A 25,877-nucleotide genomic window follows, 5' to 3' on the forward strand; every position below is an offset into this window, starting at 1 on the left:
GCTCAAAGACAGACATTCTTTCAGGCAGGTAGGTCATGAGATCCCAGCTGGCTCACAGCTGTGCCACTTTTCAGTTTCAGAGATCTTAATATTTTATTCCTTAACAATGAATTTTATCGAGAGAACCTTTAAAAACAGCCATGGATCACAATATGGCATCTGTTTGGGTTCACTTATATCTTCCAAAAAGAATGTGTTGAAGTCCTAAACCTCCAGGCCATCAAAATATGACCTTACTTGGAAATAGGGACTTCTCGGATGTAATCAGTTAAAATGAAGTCATCAGAGTGGCCCTGATCCAATAAAACGGGGAAATTTGGACACAGAGACAGACACATAGAGGGAAAATGCTGAGAAAGACCGAGGGAGAGCACCAGGTACAGGCAGAGGATCCTAGGGATGCATCTGCAGGCCAAGCAACGCCGGACAGCCAGTAAGTCCCCAGAAGCCAGGGAGAGGCCGGGAATGGGTTCCCTCAAGCCTTCAGATGATACCTGGATTCCAGACTTCCAGCCCGAAGAACAGTGGAACACTATCTGGTTTAAGGTACTTTGTTAATGCAGCCCCAAAAATCTAAAAAGCATACCCTGACAGTAATAATTGTCAGGCAAAAATCATCAGTAAATGCTAACGTAGCAGGTCAAAGTTTGATGAGAATCAGAACATTTAGATAGCCTCAAAGTTATTTCCCCACAAGACAAATACTGATAACCAAGGGAAAAATAGAAAGTTTACAGAGGAGAATCTTGGCAGAGACCATCTTACTCAGGTTGATGAAGTGGACACTGCCAGGAGAGGGACATGAAGACCTCATGTGCCTTCTGATTTGATGCATCCTATAGGTGTGGTATCCCTGCGCAACACGACCTGGACACCATCATGGAGAAACATCAGAGAAGTCAAGTTGAGGGACATTCTACAAAATAAATGACTTGCACTCTTTAAACACAATGAGGCTATGGAAGGTTGAAAAAAGGCTGGAGGACCACTCTAGATTGGAAAAGACTAAACAGTCATAAGTAAATGAAGTTTTTATCCTGGATAGAAATCTGAGCCGGGGACACTGATCAAATCTTAAAAAGTCTGCAGATTAGATAATTACTGTTTTGATGCTAATTTCCTGATTTTAATGCTCATGGGATACTTGTTTTAAGTAAGGCAGTTGAAGCATTCAAAAGTAAAAGGCTTTATATCTGGAACTCATTCTGAAATGATTCAGGAGAGAGTTCATGTAGACAGATGAAGATTTGATGTATACAATAGTAAGAAACAGAAGCAAACAAGGTAAAAATCTTATCATGCAGGAAGTGTGGTGAGGGGTAGATGAGATTGTTTTGGTACTTTTTTTTTGCAACTTTTCTGTAGGTCTAAAATTATTTCAAAATACAGTTTTAAAAAATAATGATTATCCTTTGTTGAATACCTGAAATGGTTTGAGGCATTAATATATATTTCAAATATAATTCCTGCCAGCACTCCAAACCTCGCCCAGAGTACCATGGAGAGGCCTGGCAAGGTAGGAGAGGCAGGGGAGCAGAGAACCTTCCACTGCATGTCAGCATCACACAAGGGGCCTGCTGATGTCTGAGACCAGGACAGGAAAACAGAGACAAATCTCAGCACTCAAAATCTAGACCATAAGTAGTGGGAAGGTTATGATCCCACCTTCAAATCTTAACTTGAAATTTGTGGCCACTTGAATCCAAATAGAGGAATGACACAGCCCTGGCCCAGTAGAGACACTAGATTGGCTCAGTGCGCGTGCACACACACACGAATGAGCTTGATCAGAAAGGCATACTATTTTCTGGACTAGAGTAAAAATCATTTACATCAGTCTCCAGTGTTCTTACTTCTGCCACTGCCATTCTTTCACATATGAGTTATTACTTCAACTAAAAGTTATTGGACACATGAAAAGATGATGTGATCCACTGAAAAGAAATAAACAGTAAGTAGAACTAGAAAACAGACCTGAAAACAGAACCAGAAAACATGGCCCAGATGTTGGATTCATCAGGTATAAATCTAAAAATAACTATGATAAAAGTTTGAAAAGATAGGAAATTTCAGCAGAGAAATGGAAATGATATAATTTTAAAATTAAATTTTTAAATTTTAATTTTAAGATTTTTTTTTAAAATTTAGTATACAACCAGAGATATGAAAAATTGTACTCTATATGTGTAATAAGAATTGTAATGCATTCTGCTGTCATATATAAATAAAAAAGAATAATGAAAAAGGAAAAAAAAATAACTCTGAATTTTTAACTCTGAATTTTTAAAAAAAATTTTTTAAAAATTTAAATGTTAGAAATGAAAAAACAGGATATCAGAAATGAAGAATCTTTTTGAGGGACTTAGAATGAGACTGGGTACAACAGAGGAGGGAATTGGTGGTCATGAATACAGGCTAATGGAAATTAATCAGAAATACAAATATGAAAAAGAGTCGGGGCACAGGAGAAGGACAGAGTATCTGAGACCTGAGGGCACACCATTGGTTTAATGAAGCACCTGGAGTCTTAGAAAAGGAGAGTGAAGCAGAAGCAATTTTTACAAAGTTAATGGCTAACAATTTTTCTAAATGGATAATATTAAACCATAAACCCAAGAAGCTCAGAGAACCTTAAATAAGACAAATACAAAGAAAATCATGCTTCTTGAATCACAAACTATTGAAAAACAAAAACAAAGAGAAAATCTTGAAAGGTACCAAAGGTAAGCAGAATTATTACACAAAGGAACAATCATAAGAAATACCACTGATTTCTCACTGTATACAATGGGGACCAGAAGACAATGGAAAGTCACATTTAAAGTATTAGAAGAAAAAAACATAATTAGGAATTCAATAGTGAAAACATCTTTTCAAAGTTAAAGCAAAACAAATTCATTTTCAGACAGAGACAAGCAGAAAGAATTCATCCCTAGCAGATGAGTACCTTCTTACACTGTATTGGTTCATTCTCTGTTACTATAATGAAATCTAAGGCAGAATAACTTTAACAGAAAGAGGTTTCATTTTGGCTCATGGTTCTATCCAAGGTCCTGGGTCTGCATCCAATAAAGACGTTCCTGCTGGCAGAGTTCCAAGGTGGTGCAGGCATCAAATGGCAAGAACAGAGTGCAGATGTATGGGGGTCTCCTCTGGTCTCCCTCCCCCTTCTTAAAAAACCACCAGAATCAATCATGGAGGCTCCACCCTCATGACCTTATCTACTCCTAATTGCCTCCTAGAAGCCTCACCTCTAAACACCATAGTCATATTAACTTTTCACCCTCCTAAGACCTCACACTGGAAATTAAATCTCAACACCTGAACCCTTGGGAGACACACTCAAGCCACAGCCAAATCAGAGTTCTACACTATGAGATGTTTTTGTGGAAATACATAACGGACCTTTACAAATACCTCACATCTTTCTTTAAATCTCTTTAAAAGATAATTGATCTTTAAAACAAAAAATAATAACTGGTTGTAGCCACTAGTGTGCCAGAGTTGACTGGAAGCATCTCTTCACAAGTTCATGTTTAGTAACGTCATGTTGCTCACTTAAAACTGGCCATGGTGGGAGGCTTTACACCATAAAGATAGTAACTGCCACAGATCAGGGCTTTTGTGCTGCTATAGAGTGAGTAGTGAAGTAGTTATCTGCATTTATTCCTTGGAGTATAGATAGAAGTAAAGAATCTGACAACAGCACAAAGTGGGGAAGAGGAAATTAGAAGTATACAGTTGTAAGGTTCTTAATTGTTTATGAAGTAGAACATTTTTTGAAGGTAGACTAAGTTAAAATAGGGGCTGGCAAACTTTTCTAAAAGGGCCACATAGTAAGTGAGTAGTCCATCTTCTCTGCTCACAGACCCCTGTTGCTATGCACTTGCCTACTTGCAAACCCTGGAGGTGCTCACAGGGTCGCTCACAGATGTTCACACAAGCAGCAGAAACTCAGTCATCAATACGCACTTCCCCAGCTGGGGTCCCGCAGGTAACCCTTGCCTTCTTCATCCCATAAACACATGTCCTTTTCATGGTTTCTACTGTAAAGACACTCTCTCTGTGTTATCTTATAACTAATAAATATATTGAAGAAAATACTTTGAGACTATGCAAATATTCTGGTCATTCTCAAATTTACACCCACAAACCTAATTTCTACTGGTGAATTTTGCTTATAAAAATTACTATACTGGGCTGGGGTTGTGGCTCAGTGGTAGAGCACTTGCTTAGCATGTGTGAGGCACTGGGTTCGATCCTTGGCACCATATAAAAATAAATAAATAAAATAAAAATACTGTGTCCATCTACAACTACAAAAATATTTTTAAAAATTACTGTAATTTTTGCCTACTGGTGATATTCTACTTCCCTCCTTCTTTTTTTTTAATTAATTGGAATTATTCAGTAAAGAAGAGCTGTATTATCCCTTCCTTCTTTGTTCATGTCAGTGTGGACTTGTGGATATCAATTTTGCTGTGGCGGCTGTATATTTTGTGGCAGACTGTTTCAACTTTGGCATTAAGAGACCCTGTGAGTGGGCCTCTGTGTGTTCTGCCACGCCTGGGCCTTTCTGAAGCACTTCCTTATGTTCTGGCATTACAAATGTTCTGGGCTAATCTAGTCCTTTCCTTGCTGTGGTCCTGGAATCCACAACTTCTTCAAGGGACCTGTTCCCATGACTGGGAATACTGTGTAGAAACCAAGATGTCAGCCCTAGGTGCTTACGGCTGCATGGGTGTTAGTTTTTAGGTCCCCTCAGTGAAGAGAGGCAGGGCATAGAAGCAGGAAATACTCGTATGTGTACTAACCCCTCATCTTCATTTATTTTGGTGCCTATGTATGTATATAATGCATCTTCCATCCACCCACCCATCTAAAACCATCAGTTCTGACAGTTATCTCCTCCCCCATCCATCAGCACAAAGTCCATTTCAGTCCTCCCTCTGTTTGTGACCCCTTGTTCTGGCAGTGAGAAACTTGATCTACAACATATTTACCAACTTGTTCAATTCTAGTATAAACTTAGAGCTACCCCAACCCCCTGTGGGAAAACTGTTTACTAACTGTAGTACGACATTGGGGTGTGATGCTTTTTTATCTTCAGCCTTACAGTATCCAACCAAAATGTTGTTTTACAAAGTTACTTAGGCAACCTCCTACTCCCTTCCATGTGGTCATATTAATCAATTGTAGTGCATTCAGCCTCATCTGTTACTGTTTGTATGCAGGTTGGATCCCCCACTCCTGCATTTGGTTGATGTCAATGGTTTGCTTATTTCTTGGATGTGTGGAACAATATCATGGTTCTAGCTGAGAGGGACACGAAAATCCAAGCTCAGTGAGGAGCTGCTTGCTCCCTCCCGATCCTGACTGCTCATTCCATCCAATCATTCTTACTACTCTTTATCCTCCCAATCCTGGTGGCAACAAAATGCATTCATTTGCTGCACATGGTGGCCCACACCTATAATCCCAGTGACTGGGGAGGCTAAAGCAGGAGGATCACAAGTTTAAAGCCAACCTCAGCAATTTAGAGAGGCCCTAAGCAACTTAGTGAGAAAAAATAAAAAAGGGCTGGGGATGTGGCTCAATGGTAAAGTGGTCCTGGGTTCAGTCTCTGAACCCAAACCCAAAACAACAAATTAAACAGCTCATTCATTTCTGGTTTACTCTTTCTGACACTCATTGCTTTTTAATGTCTTGTATTAAGCCTGGTTCATGGCAGGTCCTCCATAATACTCAACATTAATCGTTTCCTTCAGTGAATCCTGACTCTTGGAGCCCATCCCACACCTGCAGTTTCTCCTGTTCACAGTGAAGCTGGGCACATCATTTTATTATGCCCAACAAAAGGCTCTGAGGACAACCTCTGCTTTTCTCAATTGGGTCACTTATGAGATGGAATCTAGCAGCCACTAAGGAGAGCACAAGGAACCTTGTACTCTCCTTGGATGTCAAGACTCATAGATGACTAGAATGCAGCCTGATGGGAATTCTTGGGCAACATTTTCACATTCCGGCCACTTTCTTCTCCTTTTTTTAAAAAGGTACCATCTCAAAACAACTTAGCAGCATGAGATTATTTTTAAATTTCTGGAAAATTACAAGATTAAAGGGAGCAAGAATTACACAAATATTTGCAAAACAAAAGTAATTACTAGTAAAGGTTTTGGGATTTCTATTGGTCACATAATAACCTTTTCAATGATCCAAATTTTCATTTTCTCTGTAATCAGTGTATGATTTCTCAATGAGTGGGGAAGGAAGCCACCAGAAATGAGTTGGTAAATTAAGAACAGTTGTAAATATTTGGGAAATAAAAACAAAGAGTTTGTAAATGTAGATCTATGTTGAAAGAGGAAATTGGCATCCAACACAATGCACTTATCATCATATCTGAAGAACTTTGCATCAAAACACAAAACTTTAGGATTGGGATATGATGAGTCATAGGCCATATGACATTCCCAAGAGGATCATTTCATGTTTTACAAATTCTGCAAATAAAAAGATCTTTCCATATGTAAAATAAAACCAGCCCCCTGAAACCTTGTTGTAAGCTGACAATTAGACCATCTCTGGATGGGGAGGCTGAAGATGGGTAGGATTATGGGTTTGAGAAGCACAGACAATGTCATAGGCAACCTCAGAATGATGAGGTTGAGAAAGGATCCAGACTGCAGGCTACGTTGATCAGGGGCTTCTGTAACAACTTGAGATTTGGGCTTCTGTTACAGTTTAGTTCTGGAGCCCAAAGGCTCATGTGTTGAAGGCTGGGTCCCTAGTGCAGCAGTGTTCAGAGCAGGGCCTTTGGGAAGTGATTAATCTATGTGCTCGTAATTTAATGGCATTGGGGGGTGGTTGATGGGGTGGGAGGTGGGGCCCTCTTGACCTGGCCCCTTCCTCACAATGCCCCCCACCCTCCGCCTGCTTCCTGGCTGTCATGAGGTGAGCATCTTCCTTCTGCGGTGCTCTTCTGCCACGGTGTTCTGCCTCACCTTAGGCCCGGAGCAACGGAACCAGTTGCCCATGTATTGAAACCTCAGAAATTATGAGCCAAATAAGTCTTTCCTCCTTTGAGTTGCCTCTCAGGTATTTTTTCACAGTGAAAACTTGACTAACAAAGCTTCTAAGTCAAGACCGACTCAGGGATCAATCCTGGCCAGGCCACTGACTGGCTACCTATCATGGGGTTGGATAACCACCCTAAGCCTTCTTTCTTCATCTCTATGAGGGGCAGATTAACACCAAGGTGTAAGTGGCATTAAACCTGATGTGAAATGGGAATCGGCAGGCACAGTTTCACGGCTAAGAGTGAAGAATCTGGACCCAGCTGCCAGCACTCTGCCACTTACTTGCTGTGTGACCTTAGAAAACTCACCTAACTCTGAGCCACCAAAAAGAGATTAGAATCTGAAATGAAGATAATAATCACTAGTCAACTTTGAAATAGTGAAAATAACAGAGCAGTTATGAGAATTCAGTGAATTAAGGGGGGACAGAGCACTTAGAACAGGCAGATTCCCTGCTCTCCATAAGAGAGATTAATGATTACCAAATATTCAACTACCAACAGGAAAATGGGGTGGGCATTGTGGTACAAGTAAGTGGTTATACAGGTCCACGGCCTGATGCGAGGTTTTAGAGCTGTGTTGGCGACACAGGTCAGAAGCTAAAGAGCACAGCTGCCTGCACTCCGCGTGTTCTGTCACTGGTTTAAACCATGCTGAACAGGAGCCAGCCAGGGTGAAGAGGACAAGAGTGACACACTGCAGCTCAGCTGCAGAGACTGACAAGCAAAGCCCCTGACTGTGTCTGCAGACCCCACACAGCTGCTAAGTCAAGACAGACCCGGGGAGCGGTCCTGGCCAGGACACTGACGGGCCACCTGTCACTGGGTTGGATAACCAGCAGTCAGCTGTGGCCTGTACTCTGTAGTCAGCTTGCTTTAAAACCTCAGGTCTACACAGAGAGAGAGAGTGATCTTTCTGGTGAAGGAGGGATCTGAAGCGCTGGGGAGAGCCACCTTTTCCGTTTCCACTGTTCATCCTCTGGCACGGTTATTTAAACTGCTCATCTTCCATAAATGCTGTATTTGATTTCAGGGACAAATCAGTAGAAAGAAAACTGACAAACTGTTCTGCCCTTATTTCTAAGCATGCGACTTAGGCTTCTCAGCACTTGACTGGGCAGGGGACAAGCCATGGGTCCTTGCCCCAGTGACATTCAGAAAGGCACCTTCCCTACCCATGCAGGACCTCACTCCAGCAGCGCCTTCCCTCTCTTATCCTCTTCCTGCATCTTGAGGAAGGACGGCGGCAGCAGGTGTCCCGGAGGAGGACACCACTGTAGGCCAGATCCTCTTGCCCTCTATTCTTGAATGTTCTGAAATTGTGAGTTTCCCTATGTCCCCTATGGAGGCAAAACTTCACCTGCACTATTTACAGGTCCCTACAGGTGAGCATTCAGCCCACCTGGCTGGAGGGCAGTGAGCAGCTTGTGACAGGTGCCTGTGCCCTGGCAGCTGGATGGCATCTGCATGACTGCATCACATGTACATCACTCTCTAAAACCCCAACCTTTATGGAGCCTGAGACAACCTGGGCCCCAGGGTGTGGACCTGGAGGAGTTACTGCTGCCCTTGCAACCCATATGCAGCTCTGGAAAACAGTCAGTGAGAAATAATCGTGGAATTTTCTTTAAACTGCTTTGTTCTTTTAAAACCAGAATTTGAGTATATGCTTAGCATGTGCAGGGCTCAGAGTTCAACCCCAGCATCAAACAAATGGACAAAAAGAGTTAAAAAAAAATAAAACCATGACTTAGGCTGAACTTTCTTTGACATTGCTGACTCAATTCAAAATGGGAAATGATTGCACAGAAACTTCATGCAGATGTCTTCCCCTTAAGTAGTGCTTGACTGGGTCTGTACTCTGTGATCAGCTTGCTTCAAAACCTTGGGTCTATACAGAGAGAGAGCAATCTTTTGGGTGAAGGAGAGGCTATAAACTGAAGCACCCATACAAGGCTTATGGAAAATGCCCAGTGGGGGATACCTGCCACCAGACACATGGTACCAAGTACACCTGCCTTCCTGTTGGTGTGCACTCCCAGGAGTTCCCTTTTGGAAGCCTGGCCTTCTCTGAACTCCACTAGACTGCATTTAAATGACTGCTCTATTAACTGGGAAGGAGCGTGATGTGGGATCCCATTTCCTTGTGTGTAATTTGGGGAGAATACTACCTGCTGCTCAGCACTACAGGAGTGAAATGAAGTCAGATTGTGTTCCTGGCCCACAGGAGCAAGAGCTCACTGCTGTCCACACCCTCCTTCCCTCCCATCCTTTGTTTCCTCCTCTGCTGTCTGGAGACAAGTTATAAGCAGAAAATTGGATGTTCACATTCTTCCTCATGGACACCTAGAAAGGTGCATGTGTCTGTGGTGCCTGCTTGTACATAGCAAGGTCAAGCACAGCAAAGGACGAGGCCCTTGAGCCAAGCTTGAACTCAGAACCTCCAAGGAGAAGAGATGCCCAACAGAAGGGTAAGCAGAGAGGTTCCAAGACCCAAAGGGAGCAGAAATGTCACGTAAGGTTTTCCCATAAACATTTCTTAAACCAGAAGTTCTCCATCCCACTGCGCAGATGGCCAAGATTCAACTAGTGTAGTATCTCAGGGTTCCCAGGGGTTTCAGAACGTAGCCCCAGTGGAGAACTGCAGTCCACAGACTGTTAGTGCACACTTCTCTGGAATAGTAAACGGAAACCTAGAGTGTACAGGACCTGCAGTCCCAAGAATTAACCTATTTCCTCCACTAGGGCCTGGAGGGAAATGATGGTGGCTTTGTGTCCCCCCGGAGACCCAGGGGCCAGTAAGCTTCTCCAGGGTCTCCTGCTCCTGCTGGCACAGCCCCTCAGCTTTTAGGAAGAGAGGGGCCCTGACTTACCCAGGGCACAGAGAGGCTGCCTGTGCCTGCCAACACCAATGCAGTCCCTGCACCTGCCTGGGCTCGTGGGTTGTCGACAGAGAAAACGGTGTACTTTACATGCCCTGTCTCCTGCCCAAGTGACACAGAACTCTACCTCATTGACAGGGAAAGCAAGAATACACAGCCCAGGTCCAGCTGCCCAGGAGTTATCAGAACAGAGGAAGAACAAACATTAATGTTTAACCGAACGATCGTTATTTGCAAAGTTTGTTAAGAGTCACCAGACGTCTCCCACCTGGGACTTTCCCATTCCTGTTCATCCTTGTCTTTTTCTTCCTTGGTGTCTCCAGCATGTGGGTGTTTCTGCACAATCCGCATTCCACCAGCTTTCACTGAAATGAAAACAAAGGGCAAGTATGATTAGTACAGACGGGGAACTGCCTCAGAGGTTTGCCCAGTGGCCACAAGTCAGTTTGGAGACCCTGGCAGTGACAATCATTAACTGGGGGTAGGGGGTAGTGTGGTTTGGAGGAGATTCAATGTGTTACCTGTGCAATGCTATCTCTTATCATTATCAGATGTTAGAAACTTTCCAAGACTCTGGGGTCCCTTTTTGGTTACCTCTCACGTATTTTATAAGAACAGTCACATAATCAAAGTGTGAAGCATGCAGAGCAGTGGCTGCTTAGTTCTGCACATCTTCTTGATACAGGGGCTCCCTAAACCCTGCCCTACCCTGTGAACATTATTTTCTCAAATACCAGTGATGCTTTTGATAGGTGACATAGTCACAGGTGACACAGAACAGCTACTGTGTTAGTCACAGAGCCTAGTCGGGAGTGGCAAAGATGTCCAGAGCAGCCCTTCCCAGGCTGTGCTGTGAAACCCTCCTATTGGTAGATGTTCATTCTGTTTTTAGAAAAACAGCCTCATTGCAGTTGGGTATGGTGGCAGACACGTGTAATCCAGCAGCTCGGGAAGCTGAGGCAGGAGGATTGTGAGTTCAAGCCAGCCTCAGGAACTCGGAAAGGCCCTAAGCAACTTAGTGAGACTCTGTCTCTAAATAAAACATAAAAAATGGATAGGGATGTGGCTCTGTGGTTAAGTGCCCTTGGGTTCAATCTCCCCCACCAAAAGCTTCATCAAGATCTAACTTATGTACAATTCACCCATGTAAATTATATAATACAGTGGTTTGAGTATATTCAAAGTTATGCAACCATCACTACAATAAATTTCCGTCACCCAAGCAGAAAATCCCATACCCACAAACAGTTGTTCCCTGTTCACCTGTCCCCCAGCAACCAGTTACAACAGTTACTTGGGCTGGTCTCTTCTGGACACTTGGAATAGAAATGGAATCATAAAACACATGGGTTTGGGTGGCTGCCTCCTTTCAGACAGCACGTGTTCAGGTTCGCCTGTGCTGCAGTGTGAGGGCTCGATCCTTCTCAAGGACAAAACACTCCATCACACAGACTCACCGCGTTCCATTCCTCCGTTCATCACATGGTGGATATATGGGTTGTTTCCACTTTTCAGCTATTATGGATAATAAGCTTTGAACACATTTATGTGACTTTTTCTGTGTACATATTTTCATTTTCTTAGGTTTGTACCTAGGAACGAATGGCTGGGTCACATATTGACTCTGCATTACACTGGTGAGGAACCAGGATTGCTTTTCAGTTGTGCGCCGTTTTCCATTCTCACTGGTGTGAGGATTTCTGCACATGTGTCCATGCTTGTCATTGTCTATTTAATTATAGCTGTCCTAGTGGGTGTGATGTGCTATTTCATAGTAGTTTGATTCACATTTGCCAAACACTAACATCTTAATACTATCTTACAAGGAGGACAAGAGTGGGACATGGGACACCAGGATCTAATGGGTGTAGGAAGTACTAGGTTAAACAAAAGCAAATGGGCTTCTTCTAGAGAGATTTTGGGGCCCTTTAGCATGCTAATGTGCATCATGAAGCTTTATGAGGGGCATGGAGCATGCAGTTTCCCCCCAGATGTTTCTTTTTCTTTTTTTTTCTGTGTGTATGTGTGTGTGTGTGTGTGTGTGTGTGTGTGTGTGTGCATGGACGCAATGGGGATTGAACCCAGGGGAGCTTTACATTGAGCAACATCCCGAACCCTTTTTTAGTTTTTTTTCTTTATCTAGAAGTGTTTATTTTTTATTAGTGCATAATAGTTATACATAATAGTGGGGTTCATTTTGACATATTCATAAATGCATAAAACATAGTTTCCTCATTTCAGTCTCCTGCCTTTTTTAAATTTTGAGACAGGATCTCACTAAATTGTCCAGGCTGGCCTCAAACTTGTGATCCTCCTGCCTCAGCCTACCAGGTTACTAGGATTACTGGTATGCCTGGCCCCAGATGCATATGACTCAGTTTTTGTTTTGATCTATTTTTGGTTTTGCAGTAATGCTGTTATCATCTTTTAGCACCACAGTGTCCCATGGAATAGAGTTTGGAAATACTAGCCATATATCCAAAAAGATGACCTCACACGGTGGTGTGGAGCTGAGGTTCTCTGAAGAAGCTGCACCCATATAGAAGATCTTGCAGACTGCTTGACTGGCTGAGCAAGAGGACTGCGATTGTGGAGAGATGGAAGATTTCAGTTCGGGATCCCAGGCATCTTGGTATTTCTTAGGCTCTTTAGTAGCCACTTAATTTCAACTCCTGTATCTGCCATTATAACTTCAAATAAAACTCAGAATAAACCACTAAACTTTGCAGACCTATAAGCATCCACCAAGCTAAGCATGTTTAAGGTAATGGCTAAACCTACAGGAAAGATTTTTCTCCCTCTGCTATAGCCAGCCTACCTGATGACCCGCCAAATGTTTGCTAAATGTATTGATTAGGACTTCCCTTGTTTTGTGGCTGTAAAAGTTGCATGGTGGAGTATGTCATGTAGTGCCACTTCCCAGACCACAGCCACTCCTGTTTGGCTTAGGATAAACTATTTTCTTGTTTCCTTTAAAGCACAGTTGTTATTTTACATGGACAGTGGTTGCTTAATCTGCATAAAGGGGAGAAAACTCCAAGATGGAGACATTCAAAGGAGGGAACAGCAGTCTACACCACGGGCCTCCTTTACCAATTCTCAAGGAGGGGAGTGCTTGATGGAAGGAAGGGCTGTTTTTTTGTTTGTTTGCATTTACCCCAGGTTCTTGATGCAGGCCTCAGGGAGTCCCACCCTTGCTCTACTCAGGGCAGCTACTGGGTCTTTGGCCACGAAGCAGCCACATCCCACAGTACCGTCCATTTGTCACTACAGCTCCTCCAGGGTCCCAAATCTGGGTGGACCTTGCTGGTTCACAAAAGTCCAGGGCAAGTTGATAATGCTGATGAACAGGAAGAGACTGTGAAGTCACCTCAGCCTCACATGCTCCAAGTTGATTAGTCTTCAATTTCTCAGACTTCAGGAAGACGATGATGCTTGCTTCTCAGGGACAATGGTATCCTAGCAGCTGTCCCTCAGATGAGGGCAAAACAGGCATCAAGTAAAATAAATGGTTGTGTTTAAACAGTTTAAACAGTGCCCATGCTGGTCTGGGATTGGAACTACAATCTCCCTGTGCCCCACCACTTCTTTCATGGAGCGGGGGCATTCTACTTTGGAAAGAAAGAAATAGGATCCTGTTCAGTGATCTGCTTTTTATCTTAGGAATTCATTTCTAATCATTTTTGCGTCTGACTGCGAGAGCTTATGACTTGTGGTCTCCAACTCATCAGGTCTTTACTTGATAGGCTCTGCTTCTTTTCTCATGTTTCCCATTATAATAAACTTAACCATTTGGGCACACATGTATGTGCACTTAGAGTTGTATAGGCAGATATTTTGTCACCTGGGGCCCTAGGAGTCAGTCATCCTGTTGGTTTCTGTCTGCTCCTTCTTGCTCTCATGCAGGCGACTGTGGATCACACACTTGTCTTCACCGGGCCTGTCAGGAAGATCTTATGGGGCCCGTGGTGTAGACAGCAATTCTTTCAAGAAATGCTGCTTGTGATCTACTAGATCAAGAGGAAGGTGCCTGAAAGTCCTTACCAAGGATTTCTTAGGATGGAACAGCCAGACCAGACAGTGTAATCTGAACCCCACTCATAGAAGCCAGCCTCATTTACCAATTCTCAAGGAGATTTGTGCTTCCATTCAGAGCCCATGCTGACATCCAAGGCTGCGGGGACTCTTCCTTGCCATTCCACTGTGTTGTTGGGGAGGGTCCCCTCTGCCATGTCTCCCCCAGGGTTTGGCTTCTGAGCATGAAGCATTATGCTACAGTCTGGGGTCTGTGGGCCAACTCTCATGCTGTCTGAATTTCAGTTCCTTGTTTTTGGTTTCTAAGGATTTTTCTCACTTTAAACTCAGATTTAAAAAAAAAAAAAAAGATAGCTGAGTACAGGAGGCTGAGGAAAGAGGATCACAAGTTCAAAACCAGCCTCAGCAACTCAGTGAGATGCTAAGCAACTCAGTGAGATCCTGTCTCAAAATAAAATACAATAAAAGGGCTGGGAATGTGGCTCAGGGGTTAAGTTCCCCTGAGTTCAATATCTGGGGGAGGGGGGGGGGGAGAGAGAAATCTACTATTAGTGGACAGCTTTTAAATCTAAGATTTCCCAGCCTGTGTAGTACCCCATTAGAAATGGAGTTTGAAAATAAAATTCTGCAGTACAGTAAATGACTTTCCACTCTCTTGAAATGTGGAATTTGAGAATTATGTTTTTGACCAAAAGAAGAGCCTAGAATCGTCCCATGAATTTTTTTTTCTTTTTAAAATTCTTTTCATAGTTGTACACAGACAGCATGCCTTTTATTTTATTTACTTATTTTTATGTGGTGCTGAGGATTGAACCCAGTGCCTCACACAAGCTAGGCAAGTGCTCTGCCACTGAGCTATAGCCCCAGCCTCCATGAAATGTTTTTCACAATACATTTTCCTTTTCTCACACCTTGATCCCATGCCCTTCAGAAATTGATTAGAGATGCTGTTATGTTCCACCAAAATGCAAAGTCTTAACACCTTAGATAGTGTGTGTCTTTAAAGAGGTAATTAAGTTAAAACTAGGTCAGACCCTGATCCAATAAGATTATGTCCTTATAAGAAGCGGGTACAGTGGTGCACGCCTATAATCCCAGTAGGAGGCTGAGGCAGGAGGATTGTGAGTTCAGAGCCAGCCTCAGCAACTTAATGAAGCCCTAAGCAACCCAGCAAGACTTTGTCCCTAAATAAAAACATTAAAAAGGCTAGGGATGTGGCTCCTAATCCCCAGTACCCCTCTCCCAAAAAGGAAGAGATGCAGCGAATGCATGTGCACAGAAAAAAGGCAGAGAGAAGAGCCAACTGCCAGCCAAAGAGAGGCCTCAGGAGAAACCACACCTGCCCACACCTTGATCCTGGACTTGCAACCTCCAGAACTGTGAGAAAGAAAGGTCTTAGTATTCTGTTATGGCATCCCTATCAAACTCATTCAGGTGCCCATTTAAAAATAATCTCTGAGTCATTTTTACTTGGCAGACATAAAACCTTTGAACTGTAACTCACAGATGTATTCCATAAACTAACTAAAAGTAAAAAGGGCTGTGAAACCACTACAAAGAAAACTGATACTGAGCATCAAGGTGACATTTGAAATAATCAAGTCTCTGAAAGCTCTGTGGAAAGGCCTGTCCATTCTTTCATTGAAATAAGGGCTCAGTGGCAGGGCTAGTCACCCAGCATTAGCACTTGCATTTAATTCTGTTTCTAAAAACAATTAACTTCATTAATCTCTCTCAGTATGTTTGGTAATTAATGCAGCAATAAGAAGTGACAATAATAATAATTCAAGGCTGAGACAGATTAATTTTAACTTGCAATACTGCCCCAAAATATGACAACACAAATTTATTGTGATTGTTGTATCCATGTCTCAAGAACTTTCCACTGGTAAAACTATAACGGCAGAATTATTTTCTCGGAAATCTTTGCAGAATTATTTGCCAATCTAGATATTTTTGTGAGACATCAGGAAAAAAACTCTAATTTTTGTACTGGTGGTTGTTATTCAAACAAAAGCTTCAAATTTAAGGAAGAACTACATACCTTTCAGCATAAGTGCTATGCAGAGGAGAAGCGCATGATCCTGGGGCCAGACCCTCAGGCTCACTTCCACCCCTGCCTGCGTGTTTGTGTGCATGTGTGTGCACGTGTGTGCCCAGGCATCTGCACATGTGTGAATGTGCCTAGCAAGCTGTCAAAGCTCTCTGTGCCTCAAGATCCCCCTCTGTGAAGAGAGTGACAGTATTCCTCCTCCCACAGACAGCTGAGGACTATGTGAACTGGCACCCTGGAAATCCCTCCAGCAGGCCTGGTACATAGGAGGTGCATAGCTGTTAGCTAGTCTCACCACGTGGGGTCTCAGTCATCTTTTCACTCCTGTGACCAAAGCACCTCACAAGAACAAGTTTAGAGGAGGAAAAGTTTATTTGAGGCTCACAGTTTTAGAGGTCTCAGTCCCTAGATGGCCAACTCCATTCCTCAGTGCCGTCAGGGCCCAGGGCAAGGCAGCACACCATGGCAGATGGGTGTTGTGGAACAGAGCAGGTCAGGACATGACCAGCAAGGAGGAGAGGAGGGGGGCGGGGGGGTGGTGGAGAGAGAGAGAGAGAGAGAGAGAGTGAACACGTGTGCTCCCCCCTCATGGACAAAATATAGTCCCCAAAGGCACACCCTCCAGCCACCCACCTCCTCCAGCCATACCCTACCTGCCTGCAGTCAACACCTAGTTAATCCCTATCAGGGGGTTGATGACTTGTCATTTTACCTCTAAACTTTCTTGCATTACCTCACACGAGCTTTTGGGGGACACCTCCCAACTAAACCATGACAGGCAGGTTTTACAAATTAGAATTGCATGCTTAGAGACCTCTACAGTGCTCAAATCCTTGGTGCCTGAATGTCTCCTCCCTGTGGTGACAGCATCAACCTATGACCTCCGGGTCATTGAGGAATCAAGGAGAGGCCTGCAAAGTGCTTGGCCACTGTGCTGCTGCTGATCATGTGGCCAGCTGACCATTACCAGGTAGTCACCACTACCTCACCACCTAAGCAGGGAAGCTTCCAGAGACTCTGGGATCCTGGACAATCCTCCCACTTTCTGCTTTCTTTGCTATCACTGTGCGGGTACTGCCCTGGGCACTCCTGTGCATGGTCCCACTTCATCAGCTCCCCATGGGGCAGGGCCTGAAGCAGCAGCCACCATGCACAGGCAGCCAGCAGCACAGCAGGATGAGATCCAAGATCTGCTCCCCAGTCACACCCACATCTTCCTATGCTGGGGATCCTTCCAAGATGCAGAGCATGGAGGCTCTTCAGTGTAGGGTGGGGCCTACAGGTAGGTCCAGAGTACTCTGTCCCCTCCAGGAGGGAACTGTGAGAGGAAGTCACTAGCAGCTAGCTATTGGTAATGCTCAATAGCTGGCTAGAAAAATCTATAGCATGAAGATGGAGGGGGAAAGAGAAGGGTCTTTCCAGGGTCACTCAGTACCTGAGGAGCCCTGTGAGCCCCAGTGTGGTGCCCAGCAGGGAAGAGGAAGGGTGTGGATGCACACAAAAGTCCCCAAAGCACTGAATGTGGAGACTGGAGCGTGACTTAGAAGTGTTGCTGCCTTTGTTCTTGCCTAAGAAGGGCTATTGAAACGTTATTCAAAGGGACGTTAATCCACTACAAGAAATGAAGATTCCGAGGATCATTCTGGTAGGAAAAACAAAAGAAAAAACAAAACAGAAAACAAGCAGAGTGTGTAGGTTAGGATTAAACCTGATGGCTAGGGCATTGTGGTAGCAGATAAGCACATGGAATCGGATCTCCCCTCCCCTCCAATGTGAGATTGGAGGGTGAGCCTCCTGAGAGGCACAGGGCAAGGGCTGCCATCTATTTTAGTCAAGAGAAATGGCTCTACTAGGAGAGAACCACTTGGCAAGAACCCCCTTCGATGGAAGCTCATTACCCCAGGGCAGAGCCCTGTCAAGACAAAGTGGAAAGAATAAGAGGCCAGAGGCAGAGAGAAGCTGTGGGGCACTGGGTTCTGACATCTGGACTGAAAGCACACCAGCTGTGGGGGACCCCAGACTGTGGGGACAGACAGGGGCTTTCTGGTACGTACACATACACAGGTGGAAGTGCTAAAACTTGAGCCCCCAATACGCTGCTGAACTTGCACCCCAGATGGAAGGAAGGGAAGTGCGTCTGAGCACTGAGAATGACTGTGAAGGTGCTAAGGCACTCAGGCCTTACTATATCACTTTCCAGGACACGGTAAGGACCACAGGCCCTGAGGGCTTTGACTCAGCTAGAAGGGCTGGGTGTGTCTTCCATAGCTGTTTACTCCATTCAGGACACAGCTTTGACCTCAAGGACAAACTGGGTGGGGAACTGGAAGGGGACCCTGGTGGGCAGATAACCATGTCCCCTTCAAGCTGAGAAGTGTGGGGGTCAGCAGTGTAGGGAACCTTGAATTTAGGGAAAGAAATTAGTTCTAAAAATGCCAGGGGAAAGTAGGATCCATTGCCTGGAGGTGCTCAGGAGAAGCCCGGCAGTGAGGATTGTTGGCTGAGGCAGGGACTCTCAGGTATTTGCCTATCCTACTCCCAGCGTCCCTTGCAGTTGGTTTGGGGCCATTTAACTGGGTCCTAGACAAAGGAATGGGAAAAGTGACTGGTGGGCAGCACAGTGTTGCTCATCCCAGGACCTTAGATGTGCTATGTGGCAAGGGGGAATCAAGGCTGGGAGTAAGAGGCTGATCAGCTGATCTGAACATGAGGAGATTGCCTGCATTATCCTCATGGCCCATGTGATCACAGGGTCTTCAAACACGCAAGAGTAGAGAAAGAGTCAGGGTTGGGGGCTGTGATGGAAGAAGGATGTAAGGAGCCACTGTGGCCTCTGCAGACTGAGCAGGGGCCACAAGGCAAGTGGATGCCTCTGGACTCTGGGAATGGCAGGGGAACCGTTCTCCCCCAAAGCCTCCAGAAGGAACAGCCCGGCTGACACCTTGACTCGTTTTGGACTTCTCACCTCCAGAATCATAAGATAATAAAGAACTGAATTATTTTTCAGTTACTAAAACAAACACAGTGGCCTGTTTCCCATTTGACTTTAAATAAATACACTCATGTGTAATGATTTTAAGTTTACAGTGGTTTTAAACTACCAAGGTTATTGTGTTTTGCTATAGTAGTCATAAAAACTAACCCAGTGAAGCATGCCGCTTGCGGGCCCCAAGCATGCTGACCCACACTTATCCCCCTCTGTAGTGGCTTTGCCTTGAAACAGCAGTGTCCTGTAGCAGGAGGGGTCTGGGCCTCTGTACTGTTTCTTGAAGAGCGTCGCCCAGGAAACAAATAAACCTTAATTTGTTCAGCTCACTTACTGTACTTTTTACAAAAGTGAATATCCTTTATATAAATACAAAGACTTCTGAGGTTGAGAAGGGGAAACTATTCATAAAACCAAGTCAGAACGCACAGAGCATTGGCTGAAATGAAAAGGACACACATAGAAGATGTTAGAAGGGGAAAATAACCAAAGGTGGCTAGGGAACAACAGTAAAACCTAGAAAGGCTGTGATCCAGCCTGACCAGAAGCTTCTTAAAAAAACAAAAACAAAACAACAACAACAAAACAACCACACAATAACTGAAGGATATTTTCCCCTTGGCATGCTGGAACCAAAAGCACACCTCTGACCTGCATCTAGCAGAGAACATGAGGATGCTGTTGGGCAGTCTGTGACTATATGATTAATACAATAAAAGACAACGGAGCTTCGCATTTCTAGCAGTAGAATGGCCTGGATAACTTGAAAACCCTCCTACAGGAAGATAATTCAGGGAGAAATGTTACCCACAACTTTATAAATTCTCCCTTAACTCATGACTGACCGACTGGTTCATGTTCATATTTTCACTTGACTTAGTTCTATGGGGGGGGGGTGCCACCTACTTTTTGAAGAAAACTGTATATAACATTAGTAACATTCAATGCTATCATATCAGACTTACGAGACCTCACTGACACATGGTTTTGGCTCCTCTGAAAAATGGGGGCAGGGGAATGTGGCCAGCAACATGTATTTATTCACATCACTGCCAAAACCCACAGAGACTGGCAGAGATGAGTAACAGTATGGCTTGTAATCATGTCCTCCTTTTTGCTGTGGAAGGCTATTGCTGCTGTTGGGGGAAATAGCAAGGAATCTCACTACTTTTAACTTTGCTAATCCAGTTTTGCAAAACTTCTCATAAAATAAGCATTCTTCACCCCATTTCTCTGCAAATATTTTGTAGTGGAGAACAGTGGTGGGGTCTCCAGTCACTAAATGGATTTCTTCTGCAAAGAGTTGGCAGAATGTGGTGTAGGTCATCCATCACTCTCAAGTGACGATACTTTGTATCTGCACAGAACCTTCCTTTCACACTAACCAGAAGCCTTTACAAACTGCCCCAATGATATCACACCTTCAGAGGCAGCACCTGGCAAGTGACAGGGTCCCCTGTCTGGCTGTAAGCAGCAAAGGCCCTTCAGGCTGGTCCCCTGGTCACTGGCTCAGAGGAGTCAGCAAGACATACTCCAAACAGTTTAGACAGTTTTTTAAATGGCACTGTCCTCAGGGTCCCAATGTTAAGGTGACTACTAAGTTAATGACAGTGCCAAGTGCTTAGAACTGTGCTGGCACAGTATTACACTCAGTCTGCCATTTCCTGCATTCCTCAACCTAAATGAGAAAAGGGGACCGCTTGCACCATTAGCACACAATGGAGAGGTCTCACACAGGGAAATTGGAAGCTTACCATGCTTTGGGGAATAGAAGGTGAGAAAGGGCCTGAAGTAACTCCCAGGAGAAAGCTGTTTGTGGAGTATCTCATGCCAGGCACAGTGAGACCCCTGGGATTTAAAGATATTTCAATAAGACCCAGCCCTGGAAGCCAGGAGAAGAGAGGCAGACAGGGAGAGGTAAGTGCAATAAAGAAAATGGGACTACTGTGGGGAGAGGGAAGAGGAGACCTGATCCAGACAGCAATAAAGAGAAAACACAAAAGAACAGCAAGACAGTCACTGTAAGAGAATTTTATTATTTCTGATTATGGATTTAAGCACAAGTCTGTTATCCAATTTAAGCACTTAATAAAAGTGTTCCCAAAGTTTTTAAGGCAATTATTTTAATTTATGAATTATGCTCTTGGCTATCTTTGATGATTATTATAGTGGCTGGCAGAATGGCTTACTCTCTGGCAATACCAGACTGAAGAACATTGGGAGCTTCCTGGGAAAAGAGGCTTGCACACAGGTCCTCTGTAAACTGGGGAAAGCATGCCTCCCAGGAGCACTGCAGAGCCAATACTGCAATTTCCAAGTACTGTACCGTCCAAGTACCTGTCTACCTAGGCTTCTGGGCTCAGAGCCCAGGCCTTTCCTTCAATTCTGGCCAAGTCTTATTGGCCTTGAAAATGCTGTGTGACAAAGACAGCTACCCAAAGCACTCCTGCTAGACTTGGGCCCCTCGGTTAAGAGGTGTGCCCTGAAATCCCTGGAGTTTACTGTGGTTAACTGACCTAGGGGCTTTGATCCTGAGGGGGGCAGGTGAGAGCTTGGAAGAGTCGCAGCAGCAAAGACTGTGTGCTGGGACTTATCCAGAGGAAGATCTTCATGCCATCCTGGGATTTCACAGATGAGGAAATCTGAGTCCCACAGAAATGGAGTGGCCTGTCTCCAAACTTGGAACCCAAGTTCACTGATATATAGGTGAAAATAAATTGCCTCTTCTCTTGTTAGGCATAAATAAATCATTAATTTTTTTAATTCAAAAGCCTTGTAGTTTACAATTCAAGCAAAATTAGAATTCTGCATGAAAATTTCTCCCAGAGAGTTAACATGTACAGTTGATAATTCTGATCTTAAAAATCTCCATATGGATATGTCTATATATGCAATTTAATTACTGCTACTTTAATTTGGTATCATTCCAGCAAATATACTTGAATGAATTCACTACCCTGGGGGAGTGGACAGTCTCAGGAAGACTGCTGCTGCAAGGTTCTGCGGTGTCAACCCTGCCATGAGGGTAAATAAAGGTGTTCCTCCCAACACAGAAGCACAGAGCTACAGGCAGCTGGGCAGGGACACCTTGCTGTAGGAATTAAAGATCAGAGCTATCCTTAAAGGAAATCCCTTCGAGGGTGGTTTTGCTTGTGTTTTGTATTTTGTTTTTTCTGTGCTACCGATAGCACTCAGGGCACCAGGTACTCTATCACTTAGCAACACCTCCAGGCCTTGGGGGGCTCTTTGTTTTTGTTGTTATGAGCAAAAGCTCCCAAAGCCATTTCCATTACAGTGGGACACTTTTCTAACACAGGTCCTGATAAGTCCTCTTGGAACAGCCAGCCATTTTTTTTCACTCTAGTGCAAGTTGTTGCTGTTGGGAGGCTGTCACTAGTGAAGTATATTCCTCCTCTGCAGTGTAACATATTTAAAGATTGTCCCTATTCCCTGTAATGAGGCAGAGAATTTGTGTCCCACAGTGGGAGACAGATTACGAATTCTTCACTATTAGATGGCATAGATGTGCCACAAAAAGAAGCCTCAGTCCTCTGAGGATTTGTGAGCAATTAAGACCCTAAAAGAACCCCAAACCTCAATGTGACCTGTCTTCTGTCACCTAAGTACTTTGATCTGCTCACCAAGTGTCTTTCCATATAGATCCACTGTCCCTTGAAAGGGCAGCAGAAATGGAAATCGACCAGTCTGGACAACATCAGAGAAAACAGCACTGTGAGCAGAGAGAGAAGGCCCCAGTGAACCCAAAGGCTGCTTAAATTCCTATATTCTAAGAAAGATGGCTCTTTCCTGGGTTTAGCTTGTTTGGCTCAGAAGTTTAGCATTTTCTTTCTTTTTTTTTAAAGCACCTTTGAAAAAAAGCTGGACGTGAAAGAAAGTGGGGTAAGAGAAGTCATATTGAGTGATTAATGATGAAAATGATTTCCGCCCCTTTGGTTCTTTTATCAGTACCCAATGCTGTCGGGCTACAATTAATCATTCCGATATTGAAAACACAGACTCCTGTTACTCTTTTAAAAAGAAAAAACAAAAAACAAAAAACTCTGTACATTCTTAGTAAACAATAACAGCTCAAACTTTCTTTTGTAAAGTTGTGCAACTGGGCTTAGGCCGTTGTCATTAGCAAGCAACGGCCACAGGTAGGCTACGTGTCGCACTCGTCATGACAGCGGGTCTCGGCGGGCGCGGGCCCGGGTCTGCCAACCGCAGCGGGTGGCAGCGGTGGAATCCCGCACAGGCCGGCGAACCGCGNCCTGCTGCGCGGGCTCGCGGGTCTCCCCAGCGCCCTGCAGCCCCAGGGACTTCAGGGCCGCCGTCTCCGTGGCTGGATTAGCATTCAGACATGCCCAAGACCTTGGAAGGAAACACCGTCACCTCTCTTGGCTGTAGGTTTGTCTGTGATGACAGAACTGTTCAAAGTGGTCGGGAACCTCGCCCCTTCTTAGCAGCAGTCAACCTGGTTTTCAGTCAGCTCCCCTGCGGCTTCCCCCAATTACGGGGAAATCCCTTAGTCAAGTCTCACATGACCTCCATGCTGCCAAATCCAGTGGTCACTCTTCCACTGATTCTACTTGACCTCTTAGCAGTACTTTGAAGAAGCCATCCATCCTCCTGTTCAGCTTCAGGGATGCCATGTTAGTGCCTCGTCTTGCAGTTTTGGGGCCACCCTGGCTGCACAGTCTATATTTCTAAATATTTGTCCCAAACCTCAACATTGCCTCCCGCCCCTGCCGCCCCTTTCCCTAGGCTTAGATGGTGTCTTTGTCTGTGTTCTGCTGCTACAACAAAATCTGAGAAGGGGTTAAAGAGCAGAGATTTCTTTGGCTACTGGTTCTGGAAGCTGAGAAGTTCAAAGGCACAATGATGGCATATTGGTGAGGCCTTGGTGCAGCAACACCTCAGAGTGAAAAGTGAAAGGGTGAAGAAGAGGGCTGAACTCTCCTAATGAATTCACTGTAAGGGTGACCCTGTAAAAGCAAACTTGATTCATGGGGGCAGAACTCTCATGACTTAATCACTTCCTACTAAGCCCCCATCTCCTGCATTGTTGCATTCAGGATTTAAGTTCAACACTTGAACCTTGGAGGGACGTGTCAAACCATAGAACATCTTGGATGCCTTCTATCACAGGCAAGCCCACGAGTATGACTTTCATCCACATGCTTACAGATCCCAGGCCTGCAAACCAATTTCTGTATCCTTGATCTCTTGACTGATACATTCCATTGGCTCTGAAACTCCATCAAAGAAGATGCCTCCTTCAGGGCTGCCCAGTTCTTTGTGTCAGGCCACACACACTGATAGTGGCCATACGCTGATCTTGCACTCACCCTCCATGTTTCACTATCACTAATGGCTGTGGGCCACCTGATGGTTGTGATACAGTTGTCATTGTCTTGCATTCACATCAGAAGTTGCAAACCAGTAAGAACAGCTTAGAAGGAAATCCTGGAATAACAGTGAAGCACTTTTCTCCTCTGTAGTATTGGGGATCGAATCCAGGGCCTCGCACATACTAGACAGGCATTCTACCAACCCAGCCCCAAAGTGCTCTTTTCACTAACACTCTTGAAGGAACAGAGAGAATCCGAAGACAGTGCTTTGGATTTTGAACTGAGAAGCTTTAAGAATACCTAACCAATTAATTTTATGAATATTTTCCTTTTTCTGTATATGACTAAAAATTCAAGTCTTAACAACTGTAAAATAATTATTTCTAAGAAATACAAAATAAAAACTTTAGTTTGAAAGAAAACATTGTATTAAAGTTTAATTGGCCATGTTTTCCCCTTTTCGGCACATAAAGTAGCAGGCATAAGCTATGGCATCTCAGACTCAATAACAAACAGGATTGTTAGGGAATGCTGGGGTAAAAGGAGGAGCTTTCTGAGGAAAGAGCAGAGTGACTCTGGGGGCCACAGACACCAATGGGATGGCCTGAGGTCTGAGAGGACTAGACTGATGGGGCCCTCTAGTGTAACAGCATGTACAGTGCCACATGTTCAGAGCAGAGTTCCTGGTCACCTACTTACCCACCAATAGCTTCCTCTCTGGAGCAGAGGCCAAGCTACTCTATCAGTGTGCCAACTGGGCAGCATTCCTGCCGAAGAAGACACTGTCATTTAAGGAGGAATTGAACTTAGCTTTAAAAACACAGATTTTCAACGTCCCTTGCAGGGGGTGGTGAGAGATCGCATTTCTGACCACTGAAATGTACTTGGAATCTGTGGGGGGAAAGCAGAGGGCAGTGTCCTGGTTTGGATCTGGAATGCCTTCCAGGATTTAAGAGATGAGGCTTTTGGGAAGTGACCTCATCAGAGCCATTGAAGCCAAGTGGACCATAGGGAGGTGGGACCTTGTTGGAGGAAGAAGGTCACTGAGGTCTTTCCTGGAGTGGTCTTTCTTCCCTCCTGACCCATCCCCTCTCTTCACTGTGGCCATGAGCTGAGTAGTTTTCCTCCCTCACACCCTTCTGCCACGGCGTTCTGCCTCACCTCCTGCCCAAGGCCGTGGAGACTTTGGACCACTGACCACTGACTGAGAGCTCTGAAGCCATGAACCAAAATAAATCTTTCCCATCAGTTATATTGATAACATAACAAATGAGTTATCACCTTGAGGCAGCCAAAGGCTTGAAAACCACACCTGGACGATGGCAGGGCACAAGGCCAAAGCACATGGGACTTGAAAACAAGTCCCTGTTATATGGAGACCTTGTGCTTGGAGGCTGTGTGGATGGCCAGAGGCAAGCTAGAGCCCTTGCAGCCCACCAGGCATAGCACGATGGGGCCCTGCCCAGCTGTCAGCTCATCTGTCCTGGCTCCA

The 25,877-nt window shown here is 44.5% G+C and overlaps 1 protein-coding gene across 1 annotated transcript in view; it reads right to left on the bottom strand.

Moving 5' to 3' along the window:
• Window positions 1-20,878, bottom strand: part of LOC107146379 (death associated protein) — a 55,759-nt gene extending 34,881 nt beyond the window's left edge. Inside the window, exons 1-3 of the mRNA XM_015490457.2 lie at window positions 20,789-20,878; window positions 12,457-12,541; window positions 10,229-10,325 (exon numbers count right to left, since the gene is read on the bottom strand). Coding sequence (XP_015345943.2) covers window positions 10,229-10,325; window positions 12,457-12,541; window positions 20,789-20,863 — 257 coding nt within the window. The 5' untranslated portion in view covers window positions 20,864-20,878. The remainder of the gene's footprint in view (window positions 1-10,228; window positions 10,326-12,456; window positions 12,542-20,788) is intronic.
• Window positions 20,879-25,877: the final 4,999 nt, after the last annotated feature.

The sequence above is a fragment of the Marmota marmota genome, unplaced genomic scaffold, assembly GCF_001458135.2.
Source record: "Marmota marmota marmota unplaced genomic scaffold, marMar, whole genome shotgun sequence".
Classification (NCBI taxonomy): Eukaryota; Metazoa; Chordata; class Mammalia; order Rodentia; family Sciuridae; genus Marmota; species Marmota marmota.